The following is a 22,993-nucleotide window of genomic DNA, read 5'->3' as shown; positions in this document are numbered from 1 at the left end:
ATAACTTAAGATTTATTTTATAAGTCATACGGGAAAACGATAATATATAAAACATTAACCGGATTTTCTTTTTTTTTCCAAAAATTTTTATCTTGCTCTGTAACACTACACAACTATTTTAATGAACTTTTTAAATAAAAATAAAGCCCTTGAAAAAAAAACTAAGAATTATTTGAGTGTTACAATAGTTAAAACAGAAATAAGCGATAAACACGACTGATATAGTTAAACACGATTCAATATTTTTTTAGGGCGTATTAACTTTATTTTTAATTTGTCTAAATTACAATTGGAATTATGAATGTCAATATGTGTTCTTTCAATTTTTAACTGCGCTAAATCAAGTTACGATTTACCCCTCCGATTATAAATGGAAAGGTCTACGCATAAAGAAAAAGAAGAAGAAAAAAGCTGACGTGAAATTTTATTCGTTAATATTTTTACTTAACTGTTTAAATGGAGCGATTTGTTTTAAGTTGGCTTTGATGTAAGTAGTATTTTTGTTCCTAGAGTGTATTGCATTCGCTTCATTGGGGTCGTAAATTTTATTTGTTTACTTCGTTTTGCTGTTTCATTTTGTATGGATTTGTCAAAATTGTCAACTATTAACTTTTAAGTTAGCAGTTTTTAAAAAATCAGTTTCTCGTGTTAAATTACCTGTGTTTTTCGGAATTTTAAGCAAAGTATGGTTCCAGATAAATTTTTTATTTAAGATCTGTCGAATCACATACTTTACGTTTTAATTAAATTGCTTTTTTTTGGATACTTATCCATTTTATCGGTGCATCTGAAGTCAGATTTTTATTTATTTATTGTATTTTAAACAAAAAAAAATAAAGAAAATAAAAGTAGTCAATAGTTTTTCATCGACAACTTTATCGACTGTGCGCTCTAGAAATGAATAAGTACCCTTTTACGTTATGACGATGGGATCTTACAATCGATATTTCCACCACTTTTCTACAAGCTAGAGCTCTCAAATTTTTGAAGTAGCTCTTTACCTGATGACAAAACTGCTGGAATAATTGAGTGCGTATCGATTATTATTATCAGATTTATTGTGCGATGCAATTAGATGTCATTTGATTATTATTGCGGCCCCGCCGCCTTTTCATCTAAGTCGATCACATCTAAATGCGTCGTATTTTGGGACAGTAAGTTTAGTTTGCCGTATAGATAAGGCATATGTCGTTGTTCAATTCTAGCAGGAAATCCTTTTTAATTCATCGATTTTGTATTTTATACCATCTGCATTCCACAGAGTGATCGTTATCGTTTTGCGAATGTTTGATTTACTGAACATTATGGTTATTTGGGTTGCTTTTAGATATTAGATTAGATATTTTGTCTAACCCTAGGCTTTTAATATAGTCCACGAGGGTAGATAATTAATTGATTATATTTTTGGCTTCTAATTGGTTTTTAACTGGTAACTGCTAATTTGTTTTTAACTGGTGTCCCTAGTGCCATTTTGTTTTTCGTTTACGAATTTACTTTTAAATCATCATATAATTTGAAGGAAAATTGATATTCATCATTGATATGAGCAGTCTTAGTATCGGTTGCATTGAATTCTTGGATAGTTAGTTACAAAAGTTATCACGAAAAGTTATCTGTGATTTTAATTTATATCGATTGATTGGGTTGGGCTTCTACCTTTTGAACATTTCTATATCATTTCGAACAAACAGGAGCTCATTTATACATATTCTCATTGCGAGCTTAAAATCCAAATAAATCTTCAGATTGCTCATATAAATTAGCCATCTTAAAAATAAACAATATAAGCTAAGCTGAGTAATTTATTCCGACAATCAAGAAATGGTTGTATAAATAGAAATTAGGTATAATAAGCAGTCACCTATTGGGAGAGCAGTCACGCTACGCAACTTGGGCTTGGTTGTGTAGCGGAAAGCTCTCCGTGAAAGCTTGTTTACAAAAATACAATTCATAATCAAAAAATACTAGAGCAATCGAAAATAACATACTATCAGTGGAAGGTAGAGCAGTAGTCTTAATAAAGACTTGTTTGCAAGTAAATTGATGGTCTTGAAAAAGACCTTTTGAAAAGACTATCCAAGGTAATCCAAAATCGGTAAGTGCACCTACTCGCACAAAGGCTGAGAAAGGAATGAAGTAGTTGAGGAGCTTTGCTATTTGCTTGTATCCTCTGTGCTGTAAAAGGAAATTGAGTTGTTGATGATGATGATAAAGTGAAAGTGCAAGTTGTTCATGAAGAAACTAAACAAATTCAATGTAAAATTTGCAGGTTATACATCTAATCTTGATCTGTCTTATATATATACAAGCATATTTAACATTCAATCAAAAAACATTTGCATAATGAGGGTGAAAGCGTAATAAAACGTAATAAATACTCTTACATGTAAATATTATCTTTAAATGTTCGAAAGAAACTTAAAATAAAGAAATAAAAAAGTCTAGAATAGAAAAAAATACTCTTTTTGTCAGAGCTTAAACACTTCCCTACTGAATCAATTAAGTCTTTCTCCCTCTTCCAGTGGTTTTTCGAGCTTGTGATTTCTGACTCGCCGTTCTTCTTACTCGAACCTCGTTCCTCGAAATTCGTAGTCTGACACTTTTTGACTGAAGTTTTTATCGTTTCTGGATTGTTAATTGCAGTATGAATTTCTTTATTATCGCCAAAAATAATTTAACTTCCATCTAAATTTCGACTCTATACCGAGCAGCTAGAGCACTCACATTTTAATAAGAACTCACCTTTCAATTGCGAATACTGAATAATAAAATCATTTATTTCTATAGCGATTTACTTGCCACTCGTATATAAAATGCTAATCTGGATAATTATATAAGTAACTATAGGAGCCGCAAAGGCTCAGGGCAGAGAACTTTCGCCTTCCAATGAGGCGAACCGGGTTCGAATCCCGGTGATGGCTGGTTGATGCAAATCCTCATCCGGTTGGCACTGACCACAGTGCTGACGAAATATACTCAGAGATCATGGGTTAGAGTCCCTTTGCAGTCAGACTAATCGTGGGTGGTTCTCGTGGTTTTCCTCTTCATGTAACGCAAATGCGCACCTCCCATCTACACGCTGTTGTTGTAGTTAATTTACGTCGCACTAGAGCTGCACAATGGGCTATTGGCGACGGTCTGGGACACATACCTGATAATGATCCGAAGACAAGCCATCACAATTTTGATCCTCTGCCGAGGGGATGGAACCCCCGCTTCGGTAGCTCAACGACCTGCACGCGAAGTCGAGAACTTTACGGTAGAACAGTTTAACGAGGACCAATACCGCACACCCTCGGCCCCTACGCAGAGTGATCCAAGTGGTCACCCACCCGCACGCTGACCGCAGCCAGCCCATCTACACGCAAATGCACACCAATCTACAACTTCCATATGCTTATTGTAATCCGAAATAACGTTGAGTTGTGAAATCACAACTTCCTTTCTTGAGCCACGATGACTCAAGGCATAGAGCATTCGCCTTCCAATGAGGCGAACCGGGTTCGAATCCCGGTGATGGCTGGTTGATACAAATCCTCATCCGGTTGGCACTGACCACAGTGCTGACGAAATATCCTCAGAGGTCATGGGTTAGAGTCCCTTTGCAGTCAGGCTAACCGTGGGTGGTTCTCGTGGTTTTCCTCTCCAAGTAACGCAAATGCGCGTTAGTTCCATAGAGTTGAAATAGTAGGTAGAGGAACCAAGTTCGCTTTATTCCTTCCGAAAAGACACGCCACAGATAGCAAGCAAAGAGTTACAATCACGTGATGGAAAGAGTGCAATACTTGGCGCAGTATCACAAATGTTGGCGCACTAAGTTTTTAAACAGCTTTATTTCGATATTACCGATGCGCAAATAATCGGAGCATTTGAAAGAGAGAAAAAAAATATTTTCGTTAATCACATTTCTTTAATATTATTAAATGGGTTTTTAAAACATGAGGAGTTTTTTTTTCTTAACAAATAATTTTTTATTAAAGTACTGCCTTTATTAAAAAAATTTCAGTAGTTCTCGTCTTTACCCTTAACACTATTCCTTAAAAATTATTCATTATATAAAAATAAAAAACGATATTCTGCATCACTTATATTTATTACTATATTCAGAAGAAAAATTTTTTAAATGTTTTTATTGCAAAGACCTATTTTTAAAAAAAAAATTAGCAATATATATTGTAATAAATAACTATTATTACATTTAACTATTGTTATTTTTTTTAAAAAAAATAATAACTTCGATACAAAAATCAGGATTTTTTATAAATCTACCAGGGCTTAAAATGTGAATTTGAAAATGTTGCTTTTCTTTTTTAATGAAGCATAAGTTCGTTTAAAATATAAATTTAATCTTTAAGTTTTAAAAGTTTTATTACTGTTAGATAAAAACAAATTGTAAAATTAAACAGATTGTCTGTAAAAAGTTCGATGCTTAGAAATAACGTTAATGTTGCAACACTTTTATCATTTTTATTTATGCTCACCAAGAGACTGCTCGAGAGGTAATATTAAATTTCGGGAAAAATAGCTTCGAGGAAAATAAAACCCATTTTTAGTAGAATAGATTAGTTAGAAAACATATTTTTGATTAAATTTAATTACGTTTAGAATTTTATTCATATATTGAATACATTAAATTATTTATACAATAAAGATTATTTACATTATTAATTTAGAATTTTGACTTCTTTTTTTCCTGACACTTAAAAATAGATATTTTCAAAAATAAACTGCTGTTGCATTTTAACTTAATACTCAACAATTTGTCTAAATATGAAATAAAATATTTATTCTAATATAAAAGTTTTCAGCTCAGAATAGAGAAAAATATAAGATTAAAAGCATTAAACTAATCAAAGAAAATAATAAAAGAGTTTAATTAGAAATTTTACTTTGTATTTCATGTACAATCTAATTCCATAAGTTACTAGGAAGTTTGAATTGTACACACAAAGAGACTAGTAGAAAAGCTTTCGAAATTTAAATAAAAGAGAAAGCAATTAGAATTTTTACTTTGTACTAAATGTAGATTGAAACTAATGACGAACTTATAATTAAAATATCTTACTTTTATTTGTGATAGAAATTGCAATTTATGCAACTTTTTATGAGGTAAATTTATGCAACTATTATAGGTCAATGTATATTTAATAATTTTTATACAGAAAACTAGTAACTTAAAAAGTAACAATTAAAAATATTTTATTTTACAAATAAAAAAACCATAATCATTTTATGGGAAAATGACAATGCCCCTCCATAAAAAATTTAATTTTCTTAAATAGTAAGCGCATTTAAAACTATATCTTTTAGCCAGCTGCAAATTAAATAAATACAATCTATACAAAGGTAAAAACAGTTGAAATTTTACAAGAAAGGTTTACGATGTTAAATCGTTGCATCACAGCCAGCTGTTAGCATTGGCCGTCTGAGCAGTTTATTCCATACCAATGCACCACATGCGCTTATTTACTGCACTAATTTACTCCTATACAACTTAGCCACTTCTATGTTATGTTTTCTAAATTTGTTGCACTAAATCAAACTAATTCTACGCTTTAATATACTAGTAAAATAAAGTATTTCCAATGTAGCAACTATTTTTAAATAAAAAGAAGATAAACAAGTACTTAATGATTATATTAAATATACCTTAATTTATTTTCTAAATAGTACATAATTTGTATTCATTTTATGTATAGTAACAGAATTACACAATTTTATTAAAAATTAACACTAAAACTACTATACACTATTTTATATTTAAATACTAAAAATATTTCATAGAATTTAATTATTCATCAAACATATAAGAATATACAAATAATTTGTTTTTTAAGCATTCCTATGTAATTTAAAAAACACAACTTCTCATGTACCATATTTTTTATTTAAATATCTATATTTAAAGGAAACATTTTAGAACAAGATAAATATTGGGTTTTAGTAATCAAGAGGTAAAGATATGCAAAATCTTCAGAATATACAGAAATGATATCGACATTTAAAGAGAACTAAAACAAAACCGAAAGTTTACTCAACTGTTTCTTGGCGCTAAAGTATCTCGCCAAGGAAGCCAACAAAGCTTTGCAGCTAAAAATAGAGTATATATTGAAATATACTGTCAGGGTCACGTGATGTAATAACACGCATTTTCTGATGTTGCGAGCTAAAAGCTTGATATTATAGATATGATCATTTTTTTTTTGTTTTGGTTTTTGGACGATGGATGAAAAAGAATAATAAAAATGGTGAATTAGTTTTTGTAGAATTTTGCGTTATTTCTTTTGTAAAAGGTTACGACTGACAAATGTGCGGGGAAACCCCAATGGATTTCGAAATAAAAGATTGGTAGTTGTTTGTTCTATGAATTTCAAGTTGTTTGATGGAAGATAGTGAGTTATTTAGATTGTCTTGAAATTGGTTTAGGAAGTGGCATTTTTTTTTGTAAGAAGGTGCAGTTTAGAAAGTAGTAGGTGAAAAATGGCATTTTTAGGAAGAGCTTTAAAAGTAGATTTGAAGTGTTTGGCGGAAGAGTTAGGAGAAACGGCAACGGAAGACATGAGAGTTACCGAATTAAAGAAGATTATATTGGCAAGTACGGAGTACGAAGAGGAGTTTGTGAAGGAATTATTAAAAAGAATAGTTAGTGGAAGAGAAGAAATAAAGCTCCAACAAAAAGAAGATGAAATTAGGCGACAAGAATATGAAATTAAGCAACAGGAAAGGGAAGACGAATTAAAGCGGCGAGAACAGGAAAGGGAAGATGAATTAAAGAGGCGAGAACAGGAAAGGGAAGGTGAATTAAAGCGGCGAGAACAGGAAAGGGAAGATGAATTAAAGCGGCAAGAAAAGGAATATGAATTGGAGAGGTTGAAGATAGAAGCTTCATTGGTACATACTGGTACTATAGGAGAGACGAGCAGCTCTCGAAATGAAGAAACAAGAGAACATGTACCTGGTGGATTGCAAAAATTAATGCGTACTTTTGATCCAAAAGAAGGTGATATAAGTTTTTATCTAATATTGTTTGAAAGACAAGCACGAAGAGTCCATATAAAAGAAGAAGATTGGGTAACGCATCTTGTTGGATTATTGCCTCTAGAAATGGCGAATTTAATTGCAAGGGAGCCTGAAGAAAAAGCAAATGATTATAAACATGTAAAATGTATGTTATTGAAAAGGTTTAAATTGAGCCCAGAAGCATTTAAAATAAAGTTTAAGAGACATTGTAAAGCGGCTGAGAGCACTTGGCGAGATTTTGGATTTGAATTGGCGAACTATTTTAACGAATGGGTTTCGGGACTAAAAATTAATGATTTCGACAGCCTGAAACAACTTGTCATTGTCGAACAGATAAAAGAACGAGTACCTGGAGACATACAAAATCATTTTATTGATGAGTGGAGTAGAATTTGCTCAGTTGACACACTTGCTGAGAAGCTAGATGAGTACGAGAATGCAAGGAAATATAACCAAACTACTAAATTCATTGCTTCTCAACCATATAGGAACTTATACCGGGAAAAACCAAACATGGTTAGTAGAAGATATCATACATTTGGTGAAGGATATAAACATGAGCATAACAACCATGGCAGAATTGATAAGCGGAGTTCTTCCCAAAATCCAGTCACATGTTTTAATTGTGGACGAGTAGGACACTTGGCACGATTTTGTCGAGATAATAAAGAGAGGAGAAGAAACATTGAAGGCAAAGTGGCCGAGGTTCAAGTATCGGAAGGGCAAGTATCCGAAGTTAAGGTACTCAGAAATGGAAATATCGAAAGCAAAGTAGTCACTGCAAGATTTAACGGTGAAGTCATGATAGGAAACAAAAAATGTAAAGGCGTTCAACCAAAAATAGCTGCCCTTAAGAAAGTTAGAATTTCATATAATGGAAATGAATACGAAGCTGTAGTAGATTCTGGTGCACAAATAAGTGTATTTAAAAACGATATAGTGGGTAAGGAAGTGGATTACAAAGGGCATATAATATTACAACCTGCGTTTGGCGAAAGTCTAAAAGCTGAATTAAAAGAAGTGGAAATCGCTTTGGTAACGGAAGGATATATTACGCCTATAATTAAAACGATGATAGCAGCCGTCAATGGGTTAAATGCTGACATTTTGTTGGATGCTGAAACTTATATTACGCCTATAATTAAAACGATGATAGCAGCCGTCAATGGGTTAAATGCTGACATTTTGTTGGATGCTGAAACTTATGAGGCATTATTAGAACAAAAAAGAGTATACAATCCCAGTTTTACTGCTGCTATGAAGCTAAGATCAGATTCCCGAAAGGAGCAGTTATATATGAGTGCAAGTGACGGAGAAGAGCAGCAGGAGCCAACAGTAGGTGAATGCGGTGATAAAAAGAATGGAAATGAAACCGAACGATTCAAGATACAACAACAAAGTTGCGATACTCTCCAAGAAGCATGGAAATTGGGGAAGCAAAATAAAGGAGGGTATGTGATACAAAATAATATACTATGCCATGAAGAGCTGTTGGACGGGAATAGAATACAACAATTAGTAATTCCCGAAATTAGAAAAGGTAAAATACTAGAAATTGCCCACGAGTCAGTATTCGGAGCACATCTAGGAGCTCGTAAAACAATTCAAAGAATTAAATTTTCCTTTTATTGGCCAGGGATGGTCAAGGAAATTAAAGCTTATTGTAGCTCATGTCATGGGTGCCAAGGTAGAAGAGTTGTTCGTTCAGTAGACAAAATTCCGATAACACCTGTGTCACGTCCTGAACTTCCATTCCAAGTGGTGAACGTAGATCTAATTGGTCCTCTAGATCCAGTATCAGCACAAGGACATAAATATATCCTTTGTTTGATGGACCAACATTCAAGATGGCCTGAAGCAGTCCCGCTCAAATCGTTAACGGCAAGGAATACATGTGAAGCACTGCTCGAAATATTCTGTAGGACAGGAATTCCAGAAGTAATCGTGGTGGATAATGCGACAAATTTTACGGCAAGTTTAACGCAAGAGTTTTTGAAGGTTTTAGGAGCTTGTCCGCGATTTTCAACGCCATACCATCCGGAAGGGAACGGATTGATTGAAAGATGGAACCAAACTTTCAAAAATATGCTACATCACATTATTAGAGAAGTAGGAAGAAATTGGCATCGACACATACCATTTGTACTATGGGCTTATCGAGAAGTTCCAAATGCAACTACAGGAGTACCACCTTTTCTGCTAATGTACGGGAGAGAACCGAAAGGCCCGTTATCTATATTGAAGTCAATTTGGGCCGGAGATATGTTTTTACCTTTGAATATGAAAGGATCAGCGGAGGAATATTTAAAAGAGTTAAAAGGAAAATTAGAAATAGCAACCGAAAAGGCAAGGTTAACAAGTGATGTGCAACAAAGTAATTATGCCAAATATTACAATAGAAGGAAAAAATACCGGGAATTTGCGCCAGGAGATCAAGTACTTGTGCTAATGCATGATTCATCCAATTCATTATATGCCAGATGGATAGGTCCAGTAAAGGTAATTAGAAGAGTGAAACCGAATTCGTATTATTTGCAAATGCCTGAAGGAAATTTAAGATTATTGCATGTTAACAAAATGAGAGAATACAAAGCGAGAATTCAAACAGTTGGAGTTGTCTATGATATTGATGATGAATTTGGTGAAATATACGAAACACCAACTCTTCCTACAGATGTGGAAAGCTATGAAGCATTGAAAGGATTAAATTTGGATTACTTACCCAAAATGCAACAAAATCAATTGAAAGATCTTTTACATAGACGCAAAACGTTGTTTTCGGGGAAGATAAGGATAGCTAAAGTTGGGAAACATGCGATAAAGCTGAAAGCTGAGGAGGATACGATGAAACCAAAAACGTATAAGATACCAGAAAACTTAAAGGGGAAAGTGGATGCACAGATCAATGAATTGCTAGCGTTAGGACTGATTGAACCGGTGGTAAGTGAGATAGCACACCCGGTAGTATGTGTTCATAAGAAAGACGGAACAATCAGGTTATGCATTGATTTCAGAAGTTTGAATGCTCTTACCGTTCCGGATGCATATCCAATGCAAAATATGATGGAGTTGAATTTCTTAGTAGGAAAGAAGAAATTCATTACTGTGCTAGATATGTTGAAGGGATATTGGGCTATACCGATGGAGAACGGCAGCAAACACCTCACAGCATTCCGAACTCACCGAGGCCAGTACCAATGGAATGTATTATGTAAGATCGCAGAGTTACAAGTCCCAGACATAGAGAAACCATACTACTTGCATACGGATGCATCTCAAAATGCGGTCGGATGTTGTTTAGGTCAGTTAGATGAAGAAGGAAATATTCGTCCCATAGCTTTCGGTAGCCAGAAGCTGAATTCAACTCAACAGAAATGGTCTACAATTGAAAGGGAAGCTTATGCTATTATTTGGGCTTTGCAGAGATTTGAAACCTTACTCTGTGGTGCTAAGATTATTTTATTAACTGATCATAATCCCCTAGTATTTCTGACGAGTGCGACACCCCAAAGCCCGAGGTTGCAGAGATGGGCGTTAGCCATTCAACGCCATGATATTGAGGCAAGTCACATCAAAGGATCGAAACTTAGTAATGCAGATGCATTGTCCAGACTGTAAATATAAACTAAAATAAGACTCTGAACATTTTTTCCTATTATTATTATTAGGTGATTAAAGTAAATACCTAGTGTTAAGTTAAACCTAAGATTCAGTGAATATTTGGGTGAATGTGAAACATAGTTTGTTTATGTGTAAAGTGTGACCCTTAAATTATTTGCCATATTCGATCTTTGGATCTAATATGACTCTGGGGGGAAGGTGTCAGGGTCACGTGATGTAATAACACGCATTTTCTGATGTTGCGAGCTAAAAGCTTGATATTATAGATATGATCATTTTTTTTTTGTTTTGGTTTTTGGACGATGGATGAAAAAGAATAATAAAAATGGTGAATTAGTTTTTGTAGAATTTTGCGTTATTTCTTTTGTAAAAGGTTACGACTGACATATACTTAAACATTATAAGTTTAAAGTTTAAGAAACAATAAAAACTTATGTTAAATGCAAAAAAAGTGAGCAAAAACGAGCGTAATTGATTATTAAAGCAAATAAAACATGATTATCAGAGCATGACTGAGTATCGGAAAAATTTTAAAATCAATTTTAAAATAGAAAAAGTGAAAAAAAATGTCGCCCTTTCTTGCAAAAAGTTATTGGACAGTCCCTAGAAAACTTCTCCGTACAGCAAAATGCTCAGGACTTTTGTACCATTCTTATTTCTGAATTTAAAAGACAGACAGTTAATTGCATCAGACGATCGCAATGCTAAACGAATGGACGGGAATCGAAGCGGTCTCAGTGAACGGCGAGTTTGGGCTACAGTCACGTGACTTTATCTTGTCCACGGGTCGGGGGTTATTCTACTCTCTCTACCCAGTATTTCAACTCTATGGTTAGTTCCATCAAGAAGTTCTCCACGAAGGCAAAATTTCTCCCATTTCTTGATCCAGGAGTTCCCTTGTCCTTGAATTGGGCTCAAAATTACAATGCTGCGGAGTTGAGCATTAGTAGTCGTAAACCCAAAATTGGGTCGGCTGTTCAACGACGGTTATAAAATAAAATAAAATATATAAAATAAGTAACTATAGTTGGTAAAATATTACTCATTTAAATGGAATTTCTTTTATAGTTTTTAGTTTAGTATGATTTGCGCTAATGCAGAGATTTTTATTAATTGAAAAAAAAAAATATGTGTAGCAATCGAACTATTCGCGATCGCAACGCTCGAGTACGCCGTCTAGCGGGAGCCTGTAAATATCGGACATTAATTTATCACGTTTTCATTTAGTTCCATCAAAGTCATTGACTGAATCAGACGCCATTTTTTAGCAGCAAATAAGAAACAAAATTTCCCTAAGGAAAAGGCCGAAGAACTTGAAAAAAATCTCCAGAATATTAGTAAATTTTTCAGGAACAGAACACGCCAAACATTTGAAGAAAAATTCCTCAATAATTTTCAATTTCTATTATCAACAAACTTGCAACTGATGACTTCCGATTTCGGATACTGTTACAGATGTGTGTATTAAGGTAAAATGCATTTCTTCTGTCTTCAATTCATTACGAATTAAAGTGAAGTCAACATTGCTTTCGTCATTCCAGTGAATAAATATGAATTCAGAACATACAGAATTGTAATAGTTATAGCATATTCTTCTTCGTTATAGAATAGTATATATTTCAGTATCCATATAATTCGGAAAACAACAATAAAAAATTATCCAAGTTACTTGAAATAGTGCCATTTGTGCTGATTCTTAATTAATTTAAATCGTTTTCTTGGTAAGTTTCTTTTTTAATTTTGAAAGAATAAGTTCAACTAGAATTCAGCTATTCTGTTTTTAGCTACATATTCAAATTCATATCAATTATAAAATTTTGCTGTGTAGTATGTTATCTAAAAGTAAAGAAGGGATAAACTATGTATCTATTATTTGAGAATAAAGTTTTCAAACAAGGAACTTATCATTTTGGAATTCTCCGGGAATCATAAGTCAGGTAAGTGCAATGATTTTTACAATAAAAAATTTGCTTGTAAATATTTTTTTTTCATTTGATGATGGTTCTCTACAGAATGGTTTTTTACGTCTGATTAAGAACTATAAGAATAATAAAAAAAGAAACAATATGAAAGTTTTTATTTCAATGTTAATAATTCTTAAAATCGTTTTTTTTATCCTAAGAATTCTTTATTTTCCGTTTTTTAGTTTATAATTTTTTGATAAAAATTGTTCTCAAAATTCTTTTGAAAAATTAAATGGTATAACATTATGTGTTTATGTATACTTCTTGTATATTCCAATGTTTGAAATAATATGATTCAGAAAAGTATGGAATAAAAATTCGGTACTTACGACGTATTAACGCCACCGCCGCTACAGATTTGGCGGTTTTTAAGTGCCGCCAATCTACACTTAAAATTTTTGCGACAGTTCATAAAATAAAACACTTTATTTAAAATCAAAATAGTTAATTGGATTTCGGTGGAAAATGAGCCGATATAGAGTTTAGCATAGATTCAAAACAACCATATCGCCATATGAACTCTGATGAATAAGATTCCAAATGAAATAACATTTCCAAAACGTACGTTTGCCAAGATAAAGTTTTATGTTGTGGGAATTGGTACATTTTCGTTTTTTCGGTAAAAAATTTCCCTCCTGAAAAAATAAAATTGCATCTTGTTTTGTTTTTTGCAAATCCCAAGGACGAATATTCGTAGCACTAAAAATGGCGACAAAAAAGAATTGTTTTTTTGTTTGTTTTTGTTTCGTCAGCATTCTTTATTTTACGTTTCTTAGTTTCTAAATAATGATTTTTATTGAAACTTGAAATTTTTTGATAAAAATTGTTGTCAAAAAACGTTGTTTACAAAATTAAATTTCATAAAATTATGAGGCTTATGTATACTTTTTGTTCATTTTAATTTTTGAACTAATATGATTCTTAAAACTATAGAATGTAAAGTTTAAATGGGCCTTTCATGTTATATCATTACATTTAGTAATACTATTTCTCGGGCATTAGGTTTTAACTCTTATAAGAATATACATATTTTTTTCTGTTAATCTACAAATATTTTTCCGATGTGTTTTGGATATTCCTTCTCTAATAAAAAGAGATACCATTTTGTTTTCGGTTGTACAAGAAAGAAGATCAAGCATTTTTCTTTTTTAAATTTAATAAGCCACATTAAAGAAGGAACGTTGCAATGCTACACGCTACATTAACGACGTCTCCAGAGTAACTGAATGACGGTTCATATGGAAATCGCAGGTTCATATGGTAGGTTGGAAATGTCATACAACAACGCCCCCTATAGTTCGTTGCGATCGCGAATACTACTAACTACTGTTAAAAAGCGAAATAAAAATTTTTGCCGCGTCATTTTTGTAAAGCGAAACAGAAAAAAAAGATATGATGTTAATGATGTAGAAGTGGTTTAATAGGTTCAATGTTGAGCAAACGAATACTGTAAAATGTCGTTTTAATATCTATTTTTGTGCTGATATTGAAAACTTTTTTTTTTCTCTTGTGAAACTAATGGGAAAAAAAATTCTGTTTCATTTCGTCATTTTTCTAGATTAATCAAAACCGTTTTTCATTAAGTTACTACAAATAAGTTTAAAATTATTATTTTTTGGTTAAAAGAATTTAATTTTATCTTTAATTCAAAAAATTGGCGTAGCAAACGGTTAAGAAAAAAAAAGAACCGTTAAAATGTGCTCTAAAACATTTTAATTTCACCGTCTAGTTCAAGAGGGATATAAAATTGACTGAATCACATCTGCGCCATATTAAAATATCGTCTTTTTTAACTTACTCTTATTTAAATATGTCAGAGAATTTGCAATTTTAATATAAAAATTACATTTATAATTTATTTGAAAAAAATGTATTAAATAAAATTTTTTCTAGTCCTAATTATTCTTTATTTTACATCAGTCGTTCGTATTTCTATGAATTTTAAAAATTAAACGCATATTTTTAAGCAAATTTATTTTTAATTTACTTAAATTTTTACTAATGGCAACAACTTAAAATTGTTGATACAAAATAATGAACTAATCCGGGTTCAAACGATAAAAAGAGAAAGATGAAGAAGAAAAAAAAAAGTAAGCATAATTATGTGTTAATTTCTTTTTTTTTTTTCTTCATTTATTTAATTTTTCTAAACTTGGGAATTTCTAATGCAATTTAACAATATTGTATAAATCAATTCTGTATTTTCTTCACAAGTCTCAGTTAGTAATAAATATTTATTAGTCCCTTCAAGACGAGAACATTTATTAAATATATTTACAAATATCTGTTATTTGATAAAAGTCATTTTCAAAACTGATTAAAATAATATTCTTGGCGATTCCGCAAATAATTTAACTTTCATATAAACGTATACATATTTTTGTTTTAAATCTAATAATTTTTTATTTACTGGATCGGTTTTTGTATGGTTTATTGATTATATGATAATAAAAATAAAACGATTTACCGTTTTCCCATTGGTTTCCAAAATTAATTTTTGCGCACTTTACTGTTCTACATTACTCTTTTCATAACTAATTCGATTTAATAACAGTAGATATTAAAATACAATTTAAAACTGATCATCATTTTATCTATTACAATCCGCTAAGAATAAAACAGAACTGGATTTCAATAACTAATTCTGGCAAATAAAAAGAGGAAAACGAAATTGAAAAACTTTCTATTTCGTTTTTGGAAGTTCCTGTATTTGGAAATGTAAATTTATGCTAATACGAGTTATTGATATTGAAACAAATGGTAGGGAACATATAAATAAAATATTCTTTCTGGAAGATGTGTAGAACTTTTCATTTGCAAAACATAGCTAATTATGATTAAAAAAATAGTTATGATTTTGTAGAATCAATCCATTCTGTTAATTTTTTTTTTTTTTTTTTTGAAATTTTAAGTACTTTTTATTTATATAGATTTTGAATTTAAACACCAGCTCTCAACTCAACATATATATTATAGGTAATATAACAACAAAGGTATTATAGCTAATGTTATTAATCGTAATTTAATAAAAATTTTGAAATTTGACCTTTTTTGCATTTTACTCAAATTTTTGTAATGTGTGGCAAATAAGTATTCCAGGATTGGAAATCTAATATTTATTAAATCTTTTCATTTCCACAACACACACAAATACAAACAAACATATTATTCAGACAACACACGAAATATAAAAAATAAAAATCTTCTCATTTTCACTATCTAGATCCAACTCCACAGCTCATCGCCAAATGGGCGCCACTCGCCAAGACAGGCGCGCCTAACTCTCACAGGATCTCTAAAAGTTACAAATGATTTCTTTTTGTGTATTTCCTTAAGAAATGTTTATTAAAATGGGAGAAATTGAAATCTTACATTTTGTGAAAGTCGTTCATAAGTAAAGGTAAAGATAAAAGCTTTTATTATTTTTCCCAAATTTAATGTGCCAATAATACAATTTTTTGTTGCTGTTTTGTTTTGTTGCTTTTGGTGTCTGTAATCAAAAATATCTCTATTTTCCCCCCCCCCCAGTATATAGGCGGCTTCAATCTCCTTTAAAAACGGCATTCCGTTGCATGTAGGTGTGAAAAATCACCAAACGCTTATTGATACCAATGCCACCTAATTATGTCAATGGGTATAAAGTGGTTGATTAAATATCACATAGTTCCCACTATTATAATTTTAGTGGTTTATATTGTTAAAAGTAATGCGTGGCAGTTTTTGAAAATGATTATTATGGTTTTGAAAGTGTTGGGTAAGTTTAAATGGCTGAAACTTAAAACTAACAAATTGTCTGTAAGATATGTTACAAAGCAAAAAATACAAGAAACTTTCGCAAATAGATGCATCAATTTTCAGCGACGAGCGGGAATTCACTCACAGCTTATTCACCTTGGTAATATTTAATACTAATGCTTAAAGTATATTTAAAGGGAAAAATAAGTTTTAACTATGTGTAAAACAAGGCATACCCAGCCCAAAATTGGATCAATCTTAAGCTAAAATCCAGAAAACCTTACAAAAAAAATTTCGTAAAAACGGAACTATCCAATTTGTTCAGCGATTCTGCGTGCGAGCAAAGTAAGTGAGAAAAGAAAATGCTTATGGCATTGAATTTTCTTTTGTTTAAAAAAGGCTTTAAATACGAAATAAAGGACCGAGGTAACAGTCACCAAACCAGACGCATTGCAGACCAGACTAAACCAAACTTTAAAAAAAAGATTAACAGTAACAAAAGAAGCTTCAAGTTCAGCCTGATGCAGGTGTACGTTGTACTAGTCCTTATTAAAACTGTTTGAAGCAGTCTTTTTCCTGTCTCCAAGATGTTTTGTCTACCAATTAATGAGATGGGATGGAAATGCGCATACTAATATATGAATAAAAAAAATCGAGAATTTATTTACCTCTTATCATTTTTTTATCTTATCTTTTTTGTTTTAACGAATGAAATCATTTTAAATTGTATAAAATTTTGGTAATTGCTGAAGATATACATTTTTAAACTTTATTTAATTCTAAACTTTTAAGTTTTTTACTTAACCAGAAGTTTAGTTCGTTGTAATTTTATTTCAGGCGTATTTTTTTAAAAATATTTCTTTTAACCCCTTCTGTTTCCTTAAAAAAAAATTTTTAATAAAAAATTTATTAACTTTTAGTACACAACTTATTTCTTAAGTGTAACTAGGAAAACCAGGAAATTTTCTTTTTTCTTATGAGTGTTGCTGATTAAATTATTGATCTACTTACATTTAAGTATGATTTCTGTCGATCTGCTTGGGTAAAATTATTCCATTGAGGTGGTTACACATTTCTATTATAACATTGATGAACACAAATACTTTCTTTCTATAAATATTGAATATCCTTACTAATGTCTTGGCACTTCATTTCCTCGTTTTTCATTTTATACCAACTGCATATTTAGAATAAAAATATCCTTCGTTGACTAAACGGCTAAGAGCTACTAAGTCATGCTTCCAGATCATCGAAAAAACCTCAGTACATAATTTAAGTAAGAGTATATGCAATTGGAATACTTGCAGTAGTAGAATTTTGTTTACCTGTACCAAAGCTGTACAATGAGCTATTGGTAACGGTCTGGGAAACATCTTTGGGGATGATCCGAAGTCCCGCAGTGGACTGATCGTTAAGACACGGTTCCCTGCAGATCACCGAAGTCAAGCATCACTGACTACGGTCAGTTTGCGGGTGGGTGACCACTTGGATCAGTCTGCTTAGGGACCGAGGGTGTGTGGTATTGGTTCTCGTTAAACTGTTCTACCGTTAAGTGCTCGACTTCGCGTGCAGGTCGTCGGGCTACCGAAGCGGGGGTGCCATCCCCTCTGCAGAGGATCAAAATTGTGATGGCATATCTTCGGATCATCCTCAGGGATGTTTCCCAGACCGTCGTCAATAGCCCATTGTGCAGCTCTAGTGCGACGTAAATGAACAACAACAACAACAAAAAGATATGCCATCACAATTTTGATTTAATCCTCTGCAGAGTAGATGACTTTCTTGCTTTGGTAGACCAACGACCAGCGAGCACTTTACTGTAGAACAGTTCAACGAGGACCAATATCGCACACCCTTGGTCCCTTTGCAGGATGATCAAAGTGACCCACCACCGGATCACTGATCATTATCAGTGATGATTGATTACGGTGATCCACTAGATCTTATCAGTCCACTGTGGGACTAGAGCCTCATGTAAATGGGGTTTGTGTGCATAATTGATGGTTGTGATCGAGATGGCTTAGCGACTTTTTGTCGCAGATTTTCAGAGCAGAAATTGCCCCGGATTCGAACGATACTAAAATGCGTCCTACTTGTATGTTATTCACTTCTCCGTTTAGATTTTTTTTTCGGGACTTCAGAGTACAAACCAGCTCTATGGCAGTCGACGTTTCTCTCAAAGACTGCGACAAAGAAGACAAGTATTGCATTAATCAGAATTTTTTTTATCGTCGAAATTCACTTATAAAGTCTTCGGTCAGTAGGTTGACACAATTGATCCTCATATAATAATCGAATCCTCGTGTAACTTCGTGTCTTTGTTCTGTCTTCTAAACGGTGCTGTCTGTTCTGCAAATTGACAAAGCCGGTCCTTTTATTCTATCAAAAAGTAAAATTGTTTTGTTTATTTATTGAGGAATAATTTTTTAAAATCTGGAGTTCATAAATTTTAAATATGTATATTCGTTTATGGAATACGGCTATTGATAATAATCGTTGTTTGTTACTTTTAATAATCAGAGTGATCAAGAGATTGGCGGTATACATTTGCCGCGTATACCATACATTGATATTTTTTAAGATTAAATGCCATTGGCCAGTACACCCTACCTACACTAAGGTGTTTTAAAATAAAGCACCACTGACCGGTATACATTTATTCGGGTCCCGCAGTGGACTGATCGTTAAGACACGGTTCCCAGCAGATCACCGAAGTCAAGCATTACTGACTACGGTCAGTGTGCGGGTGGGTGATCACTTGGATCAGTCTGCGTAGGGACCGAGGGTGTGCGGCATTGGTCCTCGTTAAACTGTTCTACCGTAAAGTGCTCGACTTCGCGCGCAGGTCGTCGGGCTACCGAAGCGGGGGTGCCATCCCCTCCGCAGAGGATCAAAATTGTGATGGCATGTCTTCGGATCATCCTCCGGGATGTTTCCCAGACCGTCGCCAATAGCCCAATGTGCAGCTCTAGTGCGACGTAAATTAACAACAACAGCAACAACATTTATTCGGCATATCTTTCACTGATGTTTTGTAAGGTTAAATACCACCGGTATAACCGACACTGATTTTTGATGTTAAGTACCACTACCTGATACAATGCATACAGTTATGTTTTTTGAATGTCACTAATGTCATTAAATGTCACTGCCCGCAAAACCCAACACTAATGTGTGTGTGTTTTTTTAAAATTAAGTGCCTTACATAAACCTGAAAAAAATAATTAAAAAAAAAAGTCTAAGCCTTTTAGCACAAAGTAATCGCTTAGCAACTGTACAATGTATACGAACTGCTGAAGTTGGATAACGAGTCCAATCAAGACCTAGTATTTATTGCTAATACGAAGCTTTAAAATCATACATTGTCTGATTTGGACTAATTAGGGGATTTAATTACACACGCAGGTTTTTTAAAACTCTTGTTGAATGCAAGAACAGATAGCAGCACTCATTAAAAAATAGCACATAAGATTACGATGGTATTCGAACCCGCTACCTCCACGCGAGGTGGATGCGCAATACCCATCGGTTGCGTTAAGCGTATTAATTTGTGCATTCACATTTTATTAGTATTACATATACCTTAATGGAATTACATGCATTTGCAGGCTTGTGTGCTCAACTTAGGCTTATAAACCTCTGTCAAATAGAAAGACAGATAGCACAATGCAGAGAAGGACATCACGAAGGTACATGTAGGGTAACAGCGGGATTTGAACCGATACCACCACGCTTCACACAGTGTTTGGCGGGCGAAACCGCTTGGCCAGGGAGGCCCCTGCATATACCTATACAGGTTTGTGTATTTAATGTTAAGGTCGACTTTTAAACCTTTGTATCTTTTTCAAACTGGAGAACACATAGCACAGTTCAAAAAGGGACAACACAAAAATTCATCCAGGGTTACAACTATTTGAATCTGCTACCTTTGTGCTATTGATGGAACGGCGATATCACTCGACCACGGAATGCTCCATATTTGTTGTATTTATTTATCTTGGTGCTTTTATTTGCTTCGATCAAGAGCTAGATTATGAGCTGATTCGGAGACAACATTCCTGAGGATGATTCGGAGACAACACAGATACGTTCACATCACGTTTTGCAGAGAGCACACATTCACATACCATCCATCCTTCCGCAGATCGTAATTTTGACCTGAACCAGAGCACGATTAATGTCCGATCCAATAACCCCAGAGGAATTGATTTGGTATGAGAACTTGGGGGACTTTGTAACCCCAACAGATTTAGCTTGCACCAGTCACCATTTTGTACACAGAAGTTTTCGGACGGTAGAGATCGAACTCATGACCTCTTGGACATGGTCCTACCAGTCAGGCTATCTGGCAGTATTTATTTATCTATTATTGCTCAGACTGCCCGCTCCGCAATTATTAAATCAAAGTAGCAATTATTAAATTAGCTGAGCAATTATTAAATTTGGCTTGTGTGCGAATTAACTAGTGCGGCTTTTTAGTCTTAATTAAGGTGAAATGCGGATAGTATAAATGAGAGAAGGACTGCACAAAGGTGCATCCGAGGATACGATGGTATTCGAACCCGCTACCCTAAGAGATATCGCTGCTTTACCAACAAGATCCTCATATCATTGATTTTATCACGCAAGCCTTAAGACAGGCCGAAATAAAACATCCCTGACTCTTCCTCTGAATAATTAATACGATCAAAACATTTTTATTGATAATCTAAATAATGTATAAGTAATTTTTTTAAATTATTGTGTTCCTTATCTTCTAAATATTGATCTATTTATGGTTTGGTACAATTTTGTTTCACTAAAAGGCGTAACTTAGAACTGAAACTATATTATTTATTATTCGAAAATTGAAATGGATTTTAAAATGTAACTATATAGTTAGTCAAATAAATAATTTTGCTACTATTTTTTACCTTTTCTTAGATTCCACACAACTTTGATCAATTTCTATTTTGAAAAAAGAAAGTCAATAATATAAACTATTTATAATAAAGTTTTTATTTAAATAGTAATTTTTTAAATTGTGCAGGTTGCGTTATTTGTAGTCTTTTTTTTTATAGCTAATTTTCAAAATTTCATTCAGAAACATTATCTTTATTGTTTCTACTTATTTTTTAATTTTGAGTTTTCATTAAAGTAGTATTGATTTGATTTTTATCAAATTTAAGGTTTTATGCTTCGTTTGTTTAAGTGTTATGTTGGTGATGTTTCCTTAGTATATGCGCTGTTATTGTTTCATTTCATATTTGTGTTAAAGATCACTGTAATATAGATAATAAGAAAAAAAATTGAATTGTCATTCGATTTGTTTTAATTCCAACATCAACATAATTTCAATAAAAATTAGAATAAAATTTTGATTAAAGCGGATATGTGCTTCGCATATTATATCGTAGGATAGTTTAACCCTTTGAGATGGCATTTTCTTAATACTCAATAGGAATGGTTACCTTAGAGATCTTTTAAGTGTTTCGTATTTGAGGTGATTTTGAAACGAATCACAGAAATAATGAATCAACGAATTAAATGACGGGAGAATCAGTGAGTGACAGAATTAAGAAATCAGTAAATCGATGATTTAAATAATCAATAAATCTTCAGTTGTATAATTAAGTAGAACAATGATTTATTAAACCAATAACTGTATGTATCAGTAAGACAGCGAATTCAATGAATCAGTTAATGAATCATTAAAGCAAATCATTGTTTCTTTGTTTTGCCGTTTCTTTGATTTAATTATTTGTTAGTTTATGGTTTTGTATTGCTATATTGATTCGCTATTTCGCCGACTCATTCATTTGAATTAATGATGCTCTCATTTAATGTTTTTACTGATACTTAGATGTTCTGATTCCCTTGAAATTTGTTGATTCACTATTTGGATTTTTTTTATTTATTCACTTATTTATAAAATTATTTTTTGATAGGTTTATTTATTGATAAGTTTATTTAGTGATTTCTCTATTTTTTCCAAAAGCTGGTTTACTGATTGTTTTATTCATTGATTTTCTGATTCATTTGATCGTTGGTTTCTGTATTTAATTTTCTGATTCGCTAATTTATTCTGTTTAGTGGTTCCCAATTTTATTCGGCTATAGAATCCCAAATGATCGAACTTATTTTGGTGGAACCCATACTTCTTTATAAAAATGGTTCTTAACATGTGAGCCGATTATTGCAAATCTGAACATATAAACGAAGGGAATTAGCAATTGTGAACATATTAGCATAATTTTAGAATTCAGTTACTTTATTGTTGAGTTAATGGTATATTGCAGGGATGGCGAACCAATGGCACGCGTGCCATTTATGGCACGTGACACAATATTCTGGGCACGCCACCGATCACAAAGTTTACTATAAAGCGTATTAACAATTAAATTGAAATTCACAAAAAACAAAAACGAAAAAACATTTATTAACAAAAAAATTTACAATTAATTCCAGAAAACAATTAATAACCATAAAAAACAAGGATTAGCAAAACAAGCTAACAATAAATAACTAGCAAAAAAAATTTAACAGTCCTGCTTAAACTAACATCTTACAACCTAATATAAGTTATTTGTCATCTAATCTGCAACAACAGAGGTCACACTGATGTTACTTTAAGTTGAATACGGGTACAACTGAGACATTGCAAAATTTTTTTT

The 22,993-nt window shown here is 32.6% G+C and overlaps 1 protein-coding gene across 7 annotated transcripts in view; it reads left to right on the top strand.

Annotated features, from left to right (window-relative positions):
- Nucleotides 1–301: 301 nt before the first annotated feature.
- The window catches only part of LOC107437196 (uncharacterized), a 38,813-nt gene continuing 16,121 nt past the window's right edge, over nt 302–22,993 (top strand). The window contains exon 1 of one of the 7 annotated variants that reach the window (XM_071179922.2): nt 302–487. Coding sequence is in view for 3 of the 7 variants with exons in the window: in XM_087162557.1 (XP_087018683.1) it covers nt 14,677–14,695 (19 nt within the window). In the remaining 4 variants the exon portion in view is untranslated. Of the gene's footprint in view, nt 488–14,620; nt 14,696–15,881; nt 16,006–19,999; nt 20,137–21,030; nt 21,207–22,993 lie in introns of those variants that run through there. The other 6 variants (XM_087162557.1, XM_087162558.1, XM_087162555.1 and 3 more) reach the window with 6 other exon arrangements.

This window comes from Parasteatoda tepidariorum, chromosome 1, assembly GCF_982258835.1.
Source record: "Parasteatoda tepidariorum strain Cologne lab strain chromosome 1, Ptep-v5.0, whole genome shotgun sequence".
In the NCBI taxonomy this organism is placed as follows: Eukaryota; Metazoa; Arthropoda; class Arachnida; order Araneae; family Theridiidae; genus Parasteatoda; species Parasteatoda tepidariorum.
Note: the sequence above shows the minus strand (reverse complement) of the source record. Positions and strands in the feature narration are given on the sequence as shown.